Raw genomic sequence first — 18325 nt, 5'->3', positions numbered from 1 at the left:
GCCCTTGGTCTCTCTTAGGACCGCATGGCCCCACGTAGGGCCACATACGACCACTGAGACTCAAATCAGTCCAAGGAAACAGCCTGTCTGGTATCCCTGTCTCATGTGATCACGGCTCTAAGACCCCCCCTTTGCAGGCACCCACCGTTAGCCAGTTGAGGAAAGCCCTGGACCAGGGGTCGGGCGCCTGGGTAGGGGGTGGGGGGACTAAGTGCAGAGTTCTGCCCTGAATCAGCTTCCTCCTCCCACCAACCACTGGTCACCAGAGCAAGCCCAGGTGGCCCCGCCCACCAGGTACCTTTGTGCTGCGACTGCCTCTCTCCAGCAGAAAGCATTTAGAGTTGACCCCAAGACCTGCCAGTTGTGCCTGTGGGAAGGAGCAGGGGAAGAGGCTCCCCTGGGAGGGAAGCAGAACCCCACGGTGCCTGGGCTGGATGCAGAGCCCCTCAGCCTTGCACGGACAGTGACTCCCAGGGGGCAGCCTGCTCTGGGGAAGGGGCTGGCCAGCCCTGCCCCCTCCTGCAGGGCAGCTTTGATCCCAGGGCCCTTCCATCCCCGAATCCAGGGCTCCAGTTACAGCAGTCCCCCCTCCCCTCTCTGTCCAGAGCCGCCCTCCTCCGCCCCTCGGTGACCCTCGTGGCCAGTGTCTCTGCTCCTGGGCGCCAGCCTTCCTTGTCTCCCCGCCCCCTGCCCTGAGCTGACCAGAGGGGCCAGGCGGGGGAGGGGCCGGTGCCACATGCACAGACTCCGCTCTACCCGGTCCGAGGCCAGCGTCCGCTGTGGGCTCCTGCCTTGGGGCACAGGGGAGCCCAGGGCAGACAGCAGGGGCACGGATCACAGGTCTGGGAGGGTGGATGCCTGCAGGGTGTGGGGCTCGGCAGGGTCTGAGGAGGGGTTAGTGGCCACACCCCCCACCCTGTGGTCCCGCGGTCCTCATGCCGGCCCTGAGGCCACTCCTGCCGCTGTTGCTCCTGGCTGGGCTGACTGCAGGGGCCAGCCTGCCGCCAGGCCCTGGGGGCCACCTGGGGGTGTGCCCCAACCAGCTCAGCCCCAACCTGTGGGTGGACGCGCAAAGCACCTGTGAGCGAGAGTGCGTTGGAGATCAGGTGAGCACAGGCAGTCCCCCCACAGCCCGGCTGTGGGGGAGACCAGCTCCTGGAGGGCCCAGGGTGTCTTGGGGGTCTGGTTGGTCGGCGCCGGAGGAGCCCAGATCTCACCCCTACCCCAGGCCTTGCCTGCACGGCAAAGAGGACCCAGCCACCCTTTACCCTGGAGATCATTTTCTCTTGGGGCTCCACCACTCTTCGCACTGTGCTCCGTGTGAGGGGCCCTGGGGACAGACACCCCCAGATGCTGCCTTCATGTGTCTGAAGATTGAATGGGCTTCTCTAGTGGCTCAGCTGGTAGAGTCCACCTGCAATGTGGGAGACCTGGGTTCGATTCCCTGAGTTGGGAAGATCCCCTGGAGAAGGGAATGGCTACCAACTGCAGCATTGAGGCCTGGAGAAATTCATGGACGGTATAGTCCATGGGGTCGCAAAGAGTCATACACGACTGAGCGACTTTCACTCCTCAGTCCCCAGACCTGCCCAGCCCCACCCTGAAACTAGCCGTTCTCGGGCCCAGCCAGGCAGAGGCCAGGGCCATCTGGATGTGCTGTCCTTGCAGCCTGACCCTGCGGCACTGCTGTGGCCTTAAGAACGTCATACATCCTCCCCAGGCCTTCATGTCCTCATCTGTACGATGGGACTAACAACCACCTGCTTTGGGGGCCAAGGGACTGGGGGCTTAGATTCAGCAAGGTGATCTGCGAGGGGCTGCTGGCAGTTGTGGTTCACCCCCAGGTGGAAAGCCAACCTGCTCGGCTCCAGAGGGGACACTGACGCAATGAGGGGCAGCAGGCTTTCCCCACCCAAGCTGGGCATGCTGGGGCTGGGCAGGAGGGAGCATTCAGGTGCCCGCTGAGCTGTGCCCCCCACCCCCCAGGACTGTGCGGCCACCGAGAAGTGCTGTACCAACGTGTGTGGGCTGCAAAGCTGTGTGGCCGCCCGCTTCCCTGACGGCGGCCTGGCTGCACCCAGGCTGGCGGCCTCGTGCGAGGGCTTCGTGTGTGCACAGCAGGGCTCCGACTGCGACATCTGGGATGGGCAGCCAGTGTGCCGCTGCCGGGACCGCTGCGAGAAGGAGCCCAGCTTCACCTGCGCCTCAGATGGCCTCACCTACTACAACCGCTGCTACATGGATGCGGAGGCCTGCCTGCGCGGCCTGCGCCTGCGCGTTGTGCCCTGCAAGCATGTCCTCAGCTGGCCACCCAGCAGCCCCAGGCCCCCCGAGACCACCGCCCGCCCCACGCCTGGGGATGCCCCAGTGCCGCCCGCCCTCTACAGCAGCCCCTCCCCGCAGGCAGTATATGTGGGGGGTACAGCCAGCCTCCACTGCGACGTCAGCGGCCGCCCGCCCCCTGCTGTGACCTGGGAGAAGCAGAGTGACCAGCCGGAGAACCTGATCATGCGGCCAGACCAGATGTACGGCAACGTGGTGGTCACCAGCATCGGGCAGCTGGTGCTTTACAACGCCCGGCCCGAGGACGCTGGCCTCTACACGTGCACGGCGCGCAATGCCGCTGGCCTGCTTCGGGCCGACTTCCCGCTCTCCGTGGTCCAGCGGGATTCAGCCAGGGCTGGGGCCGCCACCACCCCGGCCCAGTGCCTGCCCAGCTCGCAGGCCTGTATTGGCCCCCCATCTGGCCGGGTCTTCTGGCACTTTGACCCACAGCGGCGCAGCTGCATGACCTTCCCTGTGGGCAGCTGTGCTGGGAGCGCCCAGGGCTTCGAGACCTATGAGGCATGCCAGCAGGCGTGCGCCCGTGACCCCGGGGACGCCTGTGCGCTGCCGGCCGTGCAGGGCCCCTGCCAGGGCTGGGAGCCGCGCTGGGCCTACAGCCCGCTGCTGCAGCACTGCCACCCCTTCGAGTACAGCGGCTGCGAGGGCAACAGCAACAACTTCGAGAGCCGCGAGAGCTGCGAGCACGCCTGCCCGGTGCCGCGCACGCCGCCCTGCCAGGCCTGCCGGCTCCGCAGCAAGCTGGCGCTCAGCCTGTGCCGCAGCGACTTCGCCATTGTGGGGCGGCTTACTGAGCTGCTGGAGGAGCCCGAGGCGGGCGGCGGCGGCATTGCGCGCGTGGCGCTGGACGAAGTGCTCAAGGACGACAAGATGGGCCTCAGGCTCCTGGGCACCAAGTACCTGGAGGTGACGCTGATCGGTGTGGACCGAGCCTGCCCCTGCCCCAATGTGACGGCCGGCGACGGCCCGCTGGTCATCATGGGCGAGGTGCGCGATGGTGTGGCCATGCTGAATGCGGGCAGCTACGTGCGCGCCGCCAGCGAGAAGCGCATCAAGAAGATCTCTGAGCTGCTAGAGAGGAAAGCCTGTGAACTGCTCAACCGCTTCCAGGACTAGCCTGCCCACCAATCCACAGCCCCAGCTCCCCGCTATGCCCCACCCTCCCCACACTCCCACCCCTCTGCCTGAATAAAAGTTCTGGACCTCACAGCCTGTGGGTGCTGGGGGCCTGGCCCTCGCATGCGCACGTGGCTCCGCTCTGAGATCAGGAGGGAGCACCAGTGAGGACCAGCCTGGGAGGTGGGTGCCACCTCCCCCCATCAAGAGGACCAGGCAGTCAGCTTGGTCCTGCCTCAGCATTCCCGGGGCCTTTCTCCCTCCATCCCCTCACTGCCCGAGGGGAGCAGCAGAGTCCAGGATGCCTGCGAGTCCTGACCCACAGGCCAGACCCCTCCTGTGCCCAGTATGGAAACCTCAGAGACAGAGACTGCCCACAGGCACCCTGCAGGGGTGGTCCCAGGAGATGACATGGGAGATACCAGCAGTGGGGCAGCAAGAAAGACTTTATTCTCAGGTTCTCAGCAGCCCTGTTGGCCACTGGTCAAGAATCCCCAGTCTGGGGAGGGCCACGCCCCACAGTCTGGCCCAGGGCCGCAGGGGCTTTGTCCAGGGACACAGGCATCGCGGAAGAGGGAGTTACTGTTTCTGGAAAATTAGGCACTTGTTGTTGGCTGGCATGTCCACCTAGGGGAGAAACTTGGGCTGGAGAAGCTGTTCCTGGTCCCCAGGGAGGCTGCCCGCGACCACAGCCCTCTCTACCTACCATCCTCTCCAGGAGCAGGCCACTGGCCTGGCCCAGGTCCTTGAGAAGGGAGGTGTCCCGCAGCCCCCATTCAGGGTTCCTGCATGAGGGGAAGAGGTGGGGTTGTGGCCTGGGGGTCACTCGACCCACCTGCCCCCCCAGCCAAGCCCCCTACCCACCCAGTTCTGACCTGCATCTGAGAATCAGGTCAAAATCCACATTACTTTGGGGAGAAATCTTCCCATTGACAGCATAGGGCTGTGGAGACGGGAGACACGATTCTGCCTACTGTCCACAGGCTCAGCTGTCTGCAGCCAAGCACTGTGCACACTTGCAGGATGGCACCCACAGAATGGAAAGGACCCACTCCTCGATGACCCTCAGACAGGGGACAGTGGAGGACAGTGCTGAGCAAGGGCAAGTGACGGGGGAGTGCTGGAGAGCAGAGGGCTTGGGTGTGCTTCAGTGCTGACAGGAAGCTGGAGGGAAAGGCAACTAAAAATACCAAGGCGAGAAGGCAGTCCAGAAAGGCCAGGACAGCCAAGGCTGCCTGCCTGGGGAGGCCCATCTCAGGCAGGAGCACTCACCCCATAGGTGATGAGCACAGCCTTGGGTTTGAGCAGGTGTCCTGCTGCTCTGAACAGGCCCTGCGGAGGGGGGAGGCAGGACAGCAGTGAGGAGCTTTCCCGGGACCTCCCCGGCCTGAGTCCCCATCGCTGATATAGGGCAGACCGGGCATTCCGCTCCCTCCCAGCACAGGAAAGAGTGCCACATGGCTGGTGGGTGGCCCCTGGGTGGCTCGCCCGTGCTCCCACAAACCTCGGTGCAACTCAGGGGGCTGATGTGGCTCATGTTGATGCAGAGCAGCAGGTCCAGCGACTGCGGCAAGATCCCGCCCCACTGCTTCCAGTCCCAGGTCACGTCCAGATACATCGGGGCCTTCACGTTGGGCAGCCCGTGGGCCTGAGTGGTGGCCAAGATGCTGCGGGAGGACAGCCCGTGGTGGGGGTGGCCTGTGCAGCCTTTTCTGAGCCCCTGCAATCCTGCTTGGGGGAGGCTTAGAGGAACCACAATAGCGAAGGGGTGCAGGGCAGCGGGACGGGGCCCACTTTCACCCGCAGGGTCCCACCTTCCCGCCGCACCTGTCCAGGCAGCGCTGGTCCACGTCGGACGGCTGCCACTCCGCATAGGGGAAGGCTCGCGCGAAGTGGGCTGTGTGCTGGCCCGAGCCCGAGGCCACTTCCAGCACTCGGACGCCGCGCTGGGCTGAGTCCACGTACTGCCGCAACACCTGCAGGATGGGCTCCTTGTTCCGCTCGGCGGCCTCCGCAACCAGCATCTTCCCAATCCCCGCGGAGAGCGCCTTTGCGAATTTGGCACAGCCGGAAGCGTCGCGGGAGGTAGTCAAGCACCGCGGGGCCTTTCGGGAGTGGTAGTCCGGAGCCGCGGGGCCCGTCGGGAGTGGTAGTCAGGCACCGCGAGGGGCCAGGGGCTGTGGCCTGGCCGCGTTGCAATTGGCCTTTCCCCTCCACGGACTACAATCCCCAGGAGGACACGCGCCGCGCCTTAAAGGCACCGCAGTCCCGGGAGGCGCGCTTCGAGCCGCCACCTCGGGACAGGAACCGGGAGGCAAGCTTGGGTCGTTAGTTTACAGGCGTCCATTGGCTCAGCACCCGGTGCCCGTGGCTGTCCTAGCACTTTTTCATAGTGCTTGTTACTCCGAAATTGTCTCATTCTTGTCGCACTGGAATGGATTCCTTCCCCTTGTCTGGCTTTTTTTTTTTTTTAATTAAATCCTTCGGGGGTTTTAGGGGGCTGAGAGGGAAAAAATGTATATATTGTAACCTGCGCCGCCCGGGAATCGAACCCGGGTCGCAAGAATGGGAATCTTGCATGATACCACTACACCAGCGGCGCGGCTGGCATCTGCGGTATCCGCGAGACTTAGGAGATTGTGACGCAAGCCCCGCCGCCCAGCCCCGGGCGAAGTCGTCAGAGCGCAGGCGTCGCTGCGACGCGAGCAGCAGGGCTGGGAGCACTGGACTTGAGGGGCGGGGGGCGGGAAGGCGGGGGTCCCGCCGAGTCTCTCGGGCACCCAGCACTCCAGGGGAAGGAGCGGCGATGAGGGACACGGTTTCTGCCGACTGGATTAGAACTGACGCTGGGGAAACCATAGCAACCGCGGCATTCCGGAAATTATGGGTACGGGGCCATGGGAAGGCCTCCGGGGTGGGACTGGGCTCTCGTCTGAGCTGGGCCGCGGGTGGGCGGGGCGGCGCTCCTCGTGGTGGGCGGGGCGGAGCTCCTTGTGGTGGGCGGGGAAGCGGAGCGGAGCTCCCTGCGGTGGACGGGGCGCGGCCCCGGGAGAGGCGGGCCGCCTGCGGAGACAGGCCTGTACTGCTTAGGGCGTCTCTGTGGCCCTGCGATAAGCAGTGCAAACCCAGGGTTCATGGGTGTTGAGGGGTCGGTGACCTCTGAGTCTCGTCGGGGGCCGGTTTGTGTGTTCGACCGCTCTTCCCTGGTTGTTTATTAGCAGGCGTGAGGCGGCGCTCAACACTCAGGTCTAGCTTAGCTCCTTTGCTGGGAGATTGTTTTTTTCTTGCGCGAGACGCTCCCTGCGCCCCTCACACACCCAGGGTCGCTCTGACAAGAAGCTCTGCGAATGGCGCTGACCGGGCTTTAGTCTGGGGTTGCTCTCTGGGGGCATGCAGAGTGGGACCAGAGACTACACAGTATGAATGCCGTCAGACGGGGAGGACAGCCTTGCCTCTTAGGGACAAGAGGTGGTGTAGAGTTGGCCAGTGTGAATACAAGGCCCCTAGGAAAGTTTCACTCAGTGGGCCGGCCTCCAGACAGCCCCTTTAGCATTCAGCGTTACGACACTTTTTTCTTAGCCGACTTTCTCATTTCATAAGCTCTCGTTACCTGACTCACTTTTGCCTCAAGTCCTGGTTTGCTGGGGCTTCCGAGGTGGTGCCAGTGGTAAAGAATCAGCATTGTCGATGCAAGAGACCCAAGAGACATGGGGTCAATCCCTAAGTTGGGATAGATCCCCTGGAGTAGGAAATGGCAACCCACTCCGGGATTCTTGACTGGAAAATTCCACGAACAGTGGGGGAGGCGACACAACTGAGCAACACACGTGCACCTGGTTTGTTGGGTATTTTCTGCGTCTACAGGTGGACGAGAGGTGTCCCTCAATGTGAATCTCTGCCCCCACCTGTGATGGTCAGTGGCCACCTGGGGCCTCTCCACCCAGGCCCCTCAGCCTCCTCGCCCACTCAAGAGGCACAAAGCTCCCTGGCGTCCCTGGGCTGCCCTGCGCTGCTCTCATACAATAAACAATAGAGGGATGTCTTTGGTAGTCCAGTGGCTGAGACGCCTCACTCCCAATGGGATAGAAAGTGTTAGTCGCCGAGTCAACTCTTTGCGACCCCATGGACTGTAGCCTGGCCAGGCTTCTCTGTCCATGGGATTCTCCAGGCAAGAATACTGGAGTGGATTACCATGCTCTCCTCCAGGGGATCTTCCTAACCCAGGGACTGAACCCATCTCCTGCACACAGGAGGCAGGTTCTTTACCGCTGAGCCATCATCCCTGGTCAGTGAACTTGATCTCACATGCCACAACTAAAGAGCCTGCATGCTGCAATGAAAATCAGAGATCCCCTGTGCGGCAGCAAACACCCAGACACAGAACAGCCAAAGAAACTTACCAAAAAAAAAAAGGAAATGTATATTTGGTCTGCATCCTGATTTCTGAATAGAACTCTTAAAACCCTGGGATTTCCTGAAGGAAGGGGTGAGAGGAGTATCTGTTATGCATAACAAGCCCCTTTCAATCTCACCTGGGCTTACACCAGACAGGTGACAAGTCAGGAGAGGGCGGAAGGGAGGGGCCGGTTGCCAGGGGAAACCAGCCCCACTCCTGACCTCTGACCTCCTGGGATAGGGGGCTGGAGACGCAGCTAGTCTCCATTATTAACCAGTCCTACCAATGTGATGGACCTCCACTCAAACCCCAAATGGAGGGGGTCAGGGAGCTTCCAGCTAGTGAACGTGGAGGGCTGGGAGGGTGGCTCCCGGGGAGAGTGTGGGGCTCTGCACCACTTCCCACACCTTCCCTGGGCATCTCCTGCATCTGTTCCCAAGTTGTGTCCTTTGTGGCAACCCAGTAAGGTAAGCTCCCGTGTTCTGTGAGTCATTCTGGCAAGCTACAGGACCCCGATTTACAGCTGGCCAGTCACAAATCCACCTGTAATGCAGGAGCTGCAGGAGACACTGATTTGATCCCTGGGTCACGAAGATCCTCTGGAAAAGGGGATGGCAACCCACTCCAGTATTCTTGCCTGTTGTGTTGTGGGACTGAGCCTTGAGCCTGTGGATCTGTGTGGACAATGGGTGAGTGGAGTTACAGTCCACTTAGATTGTAGGATACCCCGTTGGGGTCCAAAGAGAACTAGAGGATTGGTTAGTAAGAAAAGCCCACACTCTGTGTCAGAGGTGCGTCCTATAGGAGGGAGGGAACCTTCATGTTGTAGGTGCTGCCCACATGCCCAGCAAGGTCTTCCATTTAACAGCCCTTGACCTCAAGTTGCTCTCTGCCTGCCGTTCATTCCTCTGGGCTGGATTCTGTGTGACTGACACCTGCCCTTCCTCCACACTCAGCAGGCTCAGAGCCTGGGGCAGAGGCAGAGGCAGCGGGCAGAGCAGAGCAGTGGGCTTCGCTGCAGTTATGAGCGCACATGCGTGTGTGAATGCATGCATGGGGGCACCTGGGACTGTGTGAATGTGTGTGGGCACACACTTTCCATAAAGTCCCAGATGTATGTCAGACTCTGAAGCCCCCCAGGAGCTGCTGAACATGGGACCCCTGGAAGCGTCCCACACCTGGGCCTGCGCTCAGTGCTACCTCCTGAGGTTGTGTCCTGAGGGTTACTGTTGGAGGCGGAAGGGCCCTTTCGGCTACTCCTGCCGCCTCGTGATGTCCAGAGCCAACAGTGGCATCCAGCTTCCTTCTTGGGGTCCAGGCCCAGGCGCCTGCCACCTGCTGAGCTCCCTCCCGAGCCCTGCAGTGCGTACCCAGGGTGCTCGCCCACTACTGATTCCCTCAGTATATTGATTTTCCAGAGCTACAGTGACAAATTACTCCAAAGTGTGGTGGCTCCAAACAACAGTTTCCTTTCTCACAGTTCTGCAGGCCAGAAGTCCAGAATAAAGATGTCGGCTCCCCAACAGCCCACCAGAAGCTCTTTCGTCAGCACAGCTCCCTGCTCATCTGTGGCTCCAGGCGCTCCTGGGCTTGTGGCCACCTCCCTGCCATCTCTCCTCTGGGTCTCTTTGTGTCCTAATATCCCTGTCCTTTTTATCTTTAATTTTTTTTCTTTTTTAAGTTATGAAAGTATGATAACACATTTACAGGATACTTGGAAAATATAAAGTTACATAAAGTTCCACTATATATGACAATTATTTTCTTAAGTAGATAAAGTAAGATTTTCAGTTGGAGTTTCAATATCAAACTCTTAGAAATTAATAGAATTTTAAAAATTAATAGGATGAATAGACAAGTAGAAGGATAGAGCAGACCTGAAAAGCACTATGAACCAATTCAACATAATTAGGATTTATACAATTTTCACACAATGGGAGGATACGACCCTCTCCTTTCCCAAGGACAGGCTTCACTGGATTTTAGGGCCCTCTCTAATCTAGGATGACCTTATCTCAAATCCCTTGCTTTAATTATATCTGCAAAGACCATTATTCTAAACAAGGTCATTTTCTGAGGTTCCAGGTGGTGTTTCTTTGAGGGGCCACTGTTCAACTCACTGTACTTGGGTGTGGGAATGGGCAAGCCCTGGGAATTCCCCTGCTGTCCAGTGGTTAGGACTCAGTGCTCTCTCTCCCAGGACCGGGGCTCAAACTCCGATCAAGAAACTAAGATCCTACGAGCTGCAGCCAAACAAACAAACAAACAAAAAGGGATGGGCAGTCCCTGGACACTTGGTGGCAGGTACGGGAGCATCCTGCCAGAGCCTTTCCTGGGGCCACTGGCCACGCTTTGTTGGCAGAAGCCCATTTTCCAGTCTGGCTTGGTGAGGGCATGAACTTCAGATCTGCAAAATGACTGAGGAGGGCTGAAAGCTTAAACTTTCTCCTGTAATATGAAATTTCAGTATCATATTTAGAGCCTTTTAGAAGAGAAAGTCTGGAGCAAGAACTAGCAACCCACTGCAATATTCTTGCCTGGAGAATTTCATGGACAGAGGGGCCTGGCAGGCTATAGTCCACGGGGTTACAAAGAGCTGGACATGACTGAGCGACTAACACACACAGAAGAGAAGGGCTTCCCCAGTAGCTCAGCAGTAAAGAATCTACCTGCCAATGCAGGAGACATGGGTTTTGTCTCTAGGTTGGGAAGAACCCCTGGAGGAGGGGATGGCATCCCACTCCAGTATTCTTGCCTGGAGAATCCCAGGGACAGAGGAGCCTGGTGGGTACAGTCCTTGGGGTTGCAAAGAGTCAGACACAACTTAGTGACTAAACAACAGCAAAGAAGAGAAAAACCCTAAAGTCTTCATTAGGGTTAACTGGAGTCAGTAAGGTAAAGGTCCCTGCTTGCTATGACGCCCATGTTCTCTGTGAGGCTCCAGGCGTTTCTGGGCTTGTGGCTGGCTGCTGGGTGAGGCTCCTGCCTCCTGTTCAGCTGCCCGTGACTGACTCTGGGCTGGGTTCCCAGCCTCTCTGACAATAGGGAATGTTTGCCGACTGCAAGACGCTGTCTCTGGGGGCTTAGCAGGTTGCTCACTGTCATGGACAGTGTAGCCCAGGCAAGGCCAGACTGGCCAGGCTTCCTACCCCAACTAGAGAACCGACCTGAGCTCTTGGTCGCAGACCAACTAGACCTTGACTCTCCCGGCTCAGGCTGGGCCCTCCCCATGCCTCCTGGCTCTGTCCGCAAGTCAGGGTGGGTCAGGTGCTCAGGCTAAGTTCTGGCAGCAGGGAGTCTGGGAAGGCCCCTGAGTGGCGGTGGAGGTGGGGAGATAGGCCCTGCCCTCCTGCACACAGGTGTCAGGGCTTTGCTGCCTGCTCCCTACAAGCTGGCCTTCTTCCCCCTGGCTCCCTGCTGCCCCGGTTCAGTGTCTTTGGGGGCCCTCTGGGTTCCTTCACCCACCCCCCTCCCCCACCCCCAGCCTATCCTGCACCCCCTCCCCTCTCACCTGGCAGGACAGTTCCTCTTCTGTGGCTTTCTCCTGGAGTCTGTCCGAGGGCTCTGGACCCAACCTTCGACCTCAGACAAGGGCCAGGGTCAGGGCTGGGACATTAGGGTCTAGCAGCCTTGCCCACCATCAAGGCCAAGCCTGCCTGCCCAACAGGGTCCTCTCCACGCTGCCCTGAGGGGGTGCCCATGAGAGGAGGTGCCCTCAGCTCTGTGTCAGCCCAGGGCCTGGCTCCTCCTGCCCAAAGCATGTGCCTTCTGGAAGAGACCCTCCCCACCCCCAGGCCCTTCACCCTTCAAAGTCTCCCTAGTGTGAGTTAGCGTTGTGCTCGAGGCCACTGAAGAGACCAGGGCCGCCAGCAAAGATGACGCAGGGCAGGACCACGCTGGCCTTGGCACAGCAGGTGGGGGAGGGGCGGGGACGGGTCAGGGGTGGAAAGCGGGCCCAGCATGGCCGGGGGCGCGGGTGGGGCGTGTGCCCATGCCCTGGCTCCCTGGGCATGCTCTCCCCTCTCAGGTCACAGGCCTTGTGGGAGGGGGGCAGCTCCACCTCACCCTAGGGAAGGAGCAGTGGGCAGGCTAGGGCCCAGCCCCCAGACCTCTCCCCTGCAGGCAGGTCTGGTTCCCCCTGAGGCACACCACTGCAATAGGTCTTGCCTCCTGACCCCAGTGCCTGGGGCGGGTGGAGGAGTAAGTGCTCTTTCGCCCCGAGCGGGATGACAGACAAGCTGGGCTCCTTCACCTGCCTTCTGCACCCCCCAGGGTGCTCCTGGATTGGTAAGGGGCCTCCCTCCCCCTTCCTGGGGTCTGCAGGCGCACACGTGGCAGACGGTACCCTGGTACCCTGCTCCTGTTCCATAGGATGAAAAGGAGATTCCCAGGGCGTCATGTCTCTGCCCAAACCCGGGGGCCGAACCGCTGTTCTCCTCTTTGACCCCCCTCAGTCGCGTGTGAGTGAACCGCAGCACTGGCCCAGGCCGGCCCAAGCACCTTGGCGGAGGGTCTCCGACGTGCGGTGCGTGGGGACACCCTTGCTTCCAGAGTCCACACAGATCATTCCCAGCACCTGTCAACTCCTCGGCTCCTGGGACACCACCGCCGACCCCACGAGGGCCTGAGCCAGAGCCTCGCCACGTCTGGGTGCCCGTGGCCCCCAGAGCCTCCTCCAGTGGCGGACGGCGGCCCGGGCCCTGAGAAACTTGCTTAAACTCCGCCCTCAGACCTCGCCGGGGGGTCCCGCCAGTTTCCCCAAGGCTCGAGCACCACCCCTGCCTCGAGCCTCGGCGCGGGCCCTTTAAGGTCCGGGGGTGTGCGGCGGGCCCGCCCCCTCCCCGCGGCGCCGGCCGCCTGTTAAAGGGGCCGCGCCCTCGGCGCCAGCCGAGTGCCAGCCGGGCGGAGGGCGCGAGGTCTGGCCGCGGGCCGGCGGGCGGGGAGGGCGCGGAGGGCGCGGGCGCGCTGCGGGCCCTCCGCACAATGTACACCATCACCAAGGGACCCAGCAAGCTGGTCGCGCAGCGGCGCACAGGTGCGCGCGGGGGCGGGCAAGGCAGGGAGGGGACGGGCGGGGGTCCGCACACGCTGCCCGCCCCCGGCGCGGCGCCGGCGGCTGATGCGCGCTCCCGGTGCCCGCAGGTCCCACGCAGCAGCAGGTGGAGAGCAGGCTCGGCGAGCTCCTGAAATGCCGGCATTCCGCACCGACCCCGCAGCACCCGCGGGCACAGCCGCCCGGCCCCTGGCCTCTGTCGAGGTGAGACGCACGGCCCTCCCCTCCCCCGCCGGCCTTCGCGGGGCCGCGAGGGTGACCTTGGGGAAAGGTTAGCGGAGCCCGGGCCACATGCTCCCGGCGGGCGCGGAGGGGGCGGAGCCCGCCGACCCGGCCCGCCTGCGGCTCGCGACCGCGACTCCGCGCTTCCGCCTCACCTGGCACCTGGCTTGGTCGGAAGGAACCGGGCCGGGGGTGCGTGACACTCCTCGGAGTCCTGGGGCCCCACGCACCCAGATTCGGGAGGAAGCCGACCCCCTCCTGGATCTTAGGGGCTCCAGGCGGCTGAGTCAGGTGCCCGGACCGACCTTGGGCGGCGGAGGCCACGCTTTTAGAGGAACTGCCGGGGACTCGCCCCGGAGGGCGGGAGCGGCCGCCGCCGGAGGCTGCCAGCCCCGTGCTGGCCGAGCAGCGGGGGAGAGGTGCACGTGGTTCCCTCGGGCCCTGCCAGGCCGCCGCTCTCCTCCGCCTTCTCCCCGAGCCCCAGCCGGTGCTTTTCCTGACCAGCAGTTTTGCTGGGAGCCTCAGTTCAACCACTGTGGCCTCCAAGTCACTGTGCCCAGGAGGTCAGCGCCTCCACCTCCGGGACTGAACCTGTAACTTTTTGGCTCGAGTCTGTGCTCTAGTCTTACTTATTCTCTGCAGGCTCAGGGCCCAGGGCTTGGTCCAGGCCACAGAGGCCTGAGGCTCCTGAGTGCTGTGGGTAGGCGGGGGCAGTACTAACAGGCTTTGGGATTTCTTCTCTAGTTGAGGACTGACGGCCTCTGGGTTGGGAAGAGCTGGGGGCTGTGTTGCTGCGCGCCCTCAACCTGCCCTCCCCCTCAGTGCCAGCCTGAGATGCCACAGGTGGGGGCAGCCTGTGAGACCCTTCTAGGCCTCCTGCTGGGAGCACAGCGCGTTGACATTCTGAGGCTGGTCCTGTGAGGACCACAAGCGCCTCCGGGGAGAGGGGTGCATGCGGCCGTGGGGAGGGGGGCGCGTTCCAGGGCCCACTGCGCTGTGGCCCTGCCTTGTGACATCAGCCCTGGTCCTCAGCCGCCCTCCCCCACCTCCCCCCGGTGGGGAGGGAAACGAGGCACAGGTGTGTCGGCCCGCCTGGTCACCCGGGCAGGAAGCTCCCACTCTCACCTGGAGAAGCTTGTGCTTTCTCCATGCACCTTTGCTGGGGAGTGGGGGAGGAAGCTGCGGTGTGTGCAGGGTCCGAATGCTGAGAGAGATGGAAGAGACCAGGGGCCGCAGCCAGCCAGGTCCCGGTCGGGGGTGGTGGTGCTCGCCCCGGCTCCGCAGCCCCGTCTGGCAGGGGGGCAGCAGGAAGGCAGACTGTGCTGGTTGTGCCATCCCCCCTCTGAAGTCACCCCTTCCCTGAGCCACTCCCCTCCCAGCCTCAGGGGCGAGCCCCCACTGGGAGGCCAGAGCACCTACAGGTCTCCCACACTGGGACCCCCAGCCTTGCTCCTGAAACTTCTGGCGAGGGGGACCCACCAAAATCACTCCACCCAGACTTCCGGTCCACTCTCCCTCAGCCAGGCTTGCCAGGGAAGGAGTCTGAGCCACTGGGGTGCTCTGTGCCTGGTGCACCGCGGGTGCCCCAAGCGTCTGCCCCTGACTGGGCTTGGGTCTGGGCGCTGCCCATGGTGGTGAACAGGCTGTGTGAGTCTGGGCCACTGATGAGCTCTCTCCCTCTGAGCCAGAGAGAGTAAGACCTGCTGTCAGGGGAAAAGAGCAAAGGGGACCCTGTGACCAGCTGATGGTGCAGGGGAGGCAGGCTGATGGGGGAGGAGGCTTGGGAGCTGCGCTGCCTTGTGGGCTTCAGGCTGACAGGCGTACAGTTCTGATGCTGCCATCCACTCACCACGTGTGACCCTGCACAGGTCACTTCTTTCTTGAGCCTTGGCTGAAAATGGGTGGATGGTCTACGTTGGAGGATAGTGAAGGGGATGAAGAGGAGGCCCTAGTTGGCCGGCCCTGAGCAGGGAGTCCACAGCTGCTGCTGCCGTGGGCAGGGCCTGCCAGTGGACCGTGTCCCTGGGCGCTGGCACGAGGGTGGAGATGGGGTTGGCACCGGACCCGACCATAGGCACACAGGGGAGCAGTGCCCTTTCCTCCAGAGGGCCCACGGAGCCGCCTTACGTAACTGCCAGCAGGGGGCAGGCAGGTGCCAGCCTGAGCCCCTTCTCAGCCCCAGCCAGGCCGCCCTATGGTGGTTGAGTCACTAAGTGGTGTCTGACTCTTGCAGCCCCATGGACTGGACTCTCCTAGCAAGGATACTGGAGTGGGTTGCCATTTACTTCTCCAGGGGATCTTCCTGACCCAGGGATTAAACCTGGGTCTCCTGCGTTACAGGCGGATTCTTTACCACTGAGCCATCAGGGAAAGCACCCTCTAAGTACTTGGCAGTTCGTAGCCTTTGACTGCAATTCTTTTTTTTCTTCTTGGCTGCTCAGTCTCCAAGTTTTCCTAGAGTTTCCGGCCTTGCAAGGGTAAGGTTAGCAGGCAGGCGAGGGGCTGTCCCACTTGAGGACAGACATCCACATCCTCTGGTTGGTATCACTCAAGCCTGGGAGCAGCCCTGCCCCTCCACGTTCTCTGTGGCCACCTGACCTGCCAGCCTGGAGCTGGCGGGACTGGTGCCCCTCAGGATGCTCCTCTTTATTTTAGTGCCCCTCTCAACTGAGGAGGAACCCCGCGCGGCGGTGGGGCACCTGAGCCCAGGATGGCGAGCAGGCCGGCGGGACCGCGAGTGCCTGGCGGAGTGGCACGTGCAGCCCAGGACTCCCGGCTCCCACCTCCTGCTGTAGGTGTGGGCCCCGCTCCCTCCGCGGCCCTGTCCCGGGCTTCACGTGTGCAGGGCTGGGCCAGCTGCCTCCGGCCAGGGCAGCCCATCCATGCCCTGGGCCTGGCTGGCCGGGGTGGGCCCAGTGGCCACTTGGACATTGAACGCCCACCAGGCCAGGCTCCAGCACCCAGGGCCGTCTCCTCACTCAGCATTCCTGCCCTGTGGGCAAGAGCACTGTCCTTGCCTGGAAGCTGCAGGGGTGGACCAGGGCCACGGTCACCCTCCCCACTCAGGATGGCCCACTCAGCACTTGGCACTGTCTAGCCAGACCAGGAGCTGTCTCTGGGGCCGGGGCAGCTGCGAAGGGCAAAGTCCACCTGCTCTCGTTAGGGTCCTTCCTTCCATCCTGGGGTGTCTTGAGATGAAGAGGCTTCTTTGGGGGAGAAAGTGACCAAGAACTGTGCCTAGGGGTGGGGTTGGGCCGAAAAACCTATTTACTCAGGTCAGAACCTGGGCTGCTGGAGGCCTGGCCCGTCAGTGGGGAGGGGGGAGGCAGGTGGCAGTGGAGGTTCCTGAGAGACCCATGGGGGGGCCGTCTGTGTGCCTTGAGCATGGGGCTCTGCGGAGATCTGGGGACACAGAGCCCCTCTGCAGACTTAGACCTGCCTCAGGGCCAGGTGAGGTGTGAGCTGAGCTGTTGGGGATGCAGGCCTGCAGGAAAAAGGCCTCGGCCACCAGCTGCAGCCCACAGCTGCCCTGCGGTTCAGGGAAGTGCCTGGAGTGGGCCTGGCTTGTGGGGCGGGGTGGCCTGCGACTGCTCCGGGAGCTCTGCCAGGTAGCACCTGGCCTGGGAACATGGCTGAGCGTCTCCTCGCCTTCCCACAGTCCAGGGCCGAGGCTCGTGTTCAATCGGGTGAATGGCCGCCGGCCGCCTGCCATGTCCCCGTCCCTCGAGGGAACCCAGGAGCCCTACACATTGGCCCACGAGGAGAACGTCCGATTTGTGTCAGAAGGTAGCGCTGAGGCCTGAGGGAGTGGCCCAGGCCACTGGTCCCCTTCCCACTGTAACCTGAACTTGAAGTCCCTGGAGGGCTGGGACGTACCTGGGCTCTGGGCCCGTCTGTCCTGTGACCGTCCAGCAGGCTGCCCGTTCCTGTTCCCAGCTCCGGGCAGGGGTCCAGGCTAGCCACTAGGGTGGGAGGGTGCCAGGGGCCTGGCTCAGTCTGACCATCCTCTCCCCACAGCCTGGCAGCAAGTGGAGCAGCAGCTGGGTGGTGGCCCGGCTGGTGAGAGCGGGCCGAGGCCTGTGCAGTATGTGGAGAGGACCCCCAACCCCCGGCTGCAGAGTGAGCCCTCCCCCACCCCTAAGGAGTGGCCCCCCCTCCACCCCTGACCTGGCTCAGCCAGGTTCTAGCCCCAAGGGGGTGGGGTGAGGAATGGAGCCTGATCCACTCTTCCCAGCATCTGCTACAGCTGGGATCTGGGTGAGGGGCTTGTGGCCAGCTGGAGGGGGACACACACTGGTCCACCGGGAAGGTGTGTCACTGCCCAGCCTTCTGTTTCTCCACAGACTTCGTGCCCATTGACCTGGACGAGTGGTGGGCACAGCAGTTCCTGGCCAGGATCACCAACTGCTCCTAGTCACAGCTTTGGAAGGAAGGCTGTCTTGTGCAGGGCCCGGCCCTGCCCCACGCTGGACCCTCTGCCAGGAGAGGACCACAGCGCCCTGTCCACCAGCTGTGGCAGGCCGTGCTTCACCCTGGGCCTGGCCGGGCGCCAGCCACACCTGAAGTGCCAGCATTTGGACTTTTGCCCCTGCTGACCCTTTGGCCCAGCTGTTCCAGGCTGCCGGGGGCCAGGGGTTGAAACTGTCTGACCTCAGTCCTGCTCACTGTGCCCGGGGACCAGCCCGTGGGGCTGGCAGGGAGGAGCTCCAGGCTAATAAAGTTGAGAAACTGCCTTTTGGAGAGGCCCTGACTCGGTGGGCTGTGGGGAGTGAGTGGGGGAAGGGCACTCGTGTCCAGGTCCCAGGCCGGGCATGACTTGGTCTGTAGTCTCGTCTCCCCACAGCTGAAGCTCTGTCCAACTCTGGCACCTAGCCTCCTGCCCAGCTGCCTTCCTGTGTCCTGGGCCAGGTCATTTTGCGTAGAAGTCTGTAAATGCCAGCCGACCCCACTGAACACCCACGCCCCCTTCCTCTCCCTGTAATCATCGATGGGTGTCGAAACCTGCTCTCAAGGCCCAGAGATGTTACTTAACTGACCCTGAGATGGGGGTCTCAGCCACCCAGAATTGGGGTCAGGTTTCAGGACGCCTGCTGTCGGATCTGAACCTCCCAGGTCTGGTGGGGAGCCTTCGGGGTCCTGTGAAGCCTGCAGCTGACATAAGGGCCTCCAGAGGGCTGGGCAGCAGCAGGGGAGGG

General features: G+C 62.3%; 3 protein-coding genes and 1 non-coding gene across 7 annotated transcripts; 2 read left to right on the top strand and 2 right to left on the bottom strand.

Annotated features, from left to right (window-relative positions):
- Positions 1–935: 935 nt before the first annotated feature.
- WFIKKN1 (WAP, follistatin/kazal, immunoglobulin, kunitz and netrin domain containing 1) lies at positions 936–3540 on the top strand. Its single transcript, XM_052635727.1, has 2 exons — positions 936–1106; positions 1987–3540. The coding sequence occupies exons 1-2, from the start codon at positions 936–938 to the stop codon at positions 3457–3459; spliced, it is 1644 nt and encodes a 547-aa protein (XP_052491687.1). The 3' UTR covers positions 3460–3540.
- Positions 3541–3894: 354 nt separating this feature from the next.
- On the bottom strand, positions 3895–5518 carry METTL26 (methyltransferase like 26). Its single transcript, XM_052635521.1, has 6 exons — positions 5287–5518; positions 4964–5126; positions 4732–4791; positions 4335–4402; positions 4166–4244; positions 3895–4086 (listed from the first exon to the last, which is right to left on the bottom strand). The coding sequence occupies exons 1-6, from the start codon at positions 5481–5483 to the stop codon at positions 4039–4041; spliced, it is 615 nt and encodes a 204-aa protein (XP_052491481.1). The 5' UTR covers positions 5484–5518; the 3' UTR covers positions 3895–4038.
- Positions 5519–5990: 472 nt separating this feature from the next.
- TRNAG-CCC (transfer RNA glycine (anticodon CCC)) lies at positions 5991–6061 on the bottom strand. The gene has a single exon. It is a non-coding gene; the product is annotated as a tRNA-Gly (tRNA).
- Positions 6062–6196: 135 nt separating this feature from the next.
- Positions 6197–17862, top strand: MCRIP2 (MAPK regulated corepressor interacting protein 2). Of its 4 annotated transcripts, none has more exons than XM_052661681.1 (6): positions 6197–6346; positions 12998–13112; positions 15766–15921; positions 16789–16916; positions 17148–17249; positions 17474–17862. In XM_052661681.1, exons 1-6 carry the CDS (start codon positions 6343–6345, stop codon positions 17542–17544), a joined length of 576 nt encoding a protein of 191 aa, XP_052517641.1. In that variant the 5' UTR covers positions 6197–6342; the 3' UTR covers positions 17545–17862. The 4 variants fall into 4 exon arrangements, with proteins under 4 accessions (XP_052517641.1, XP_052517645.1, XP_052517636.1 ...); XM_052661676.1 differs by lacking the exon at positions 6197–6346 and adding an exon at positions 12760–12890; XM_052661685.1 differs by lacking the exon at positions 15766–15921 and having other exon boundaries at positions 6208–6346.
- Positions 17863–18325: the final 463 nt, after the last annotated feature.

The sequence above is a fragment of the Budorcas taxicolor genome, chromosome 2 (assembly GCF_023091745.1).
Source record: "Budorcas taxicolor isolate Tak-1 chromosome 2, Takin1.1, whole genome shotgun sequence".
Classification (NCBI taxonomy): Eukaryota; Metazoa; Chordata; class Mammalia; order Artiodactyla; family Bovidae; genus Budorcas; species Budorcas taxicolor.
The sequence above is the reverse complement of the archived record's forward strand: the minus strand, read 5'-3'. Positions and strand labels throughout refer to the sequence as shown.

Bases quoted from the DNA above. Each gene is read 5' to 3' on its own strand.
- WFIKKN1 (XM_052635727.1), top strand. From the start codon at position 936: ATGCCGGCCCTGAGGCCACTCCTGCCGCTGTTGCTCCTGGCTGGGCTG. The intron at 1,107-1,986 runs GTGAGCACAGGC...CCCACCCCCCAG, and splicing joins GAGAGTGCGTTGGAGATCAG to GACTGTGCGGCCACCGAGAA.
- METTL26 (XM_052635521.1), bottom strand. From the start codon at position 5,483: ATGCTGGTTGCGGAGGCCGCCGAGCGGAACAAGGAGCCCATCCTGCAG. The intron at 5,127-5,286 runs GTGCGGCGGGAA...GTCCTCCCGCAG, and splicing joins GACCAGCGCTGCCTGGACAG to CATCTTGGCCACCACTCAGG. The intron at 4,087-4,165 runs GTAGGTAGAGAG...TTTCTCCCCTAG, and splicing joins GCCTGCTCCTGGAGAGGATG to GTGGACATGCCAGCCAACAA.
- MCRIP2 (XM_052661676.1), top strand. From the start codon at position 12,839: ATGTACACCATCACCAAGGGACCCAGCAAGCTGGTCGCGCAGCGGCGC. The intron at 16,917-17,147 runs GTAGCGCTGAGG...CTCTCCCCACAG, and splicing joins CGTCCGATTTGTGTCAGAAG to CCTGGCAGCAAGTGGAGCAG. The intron at 17,250-17,473 runs GTGAGCCCTCCC...GTTTCTCCACAG, and splicing joins CCCCAACCCCCGGCTGCAGA to ACTTCGTGCCCATTGACCTG.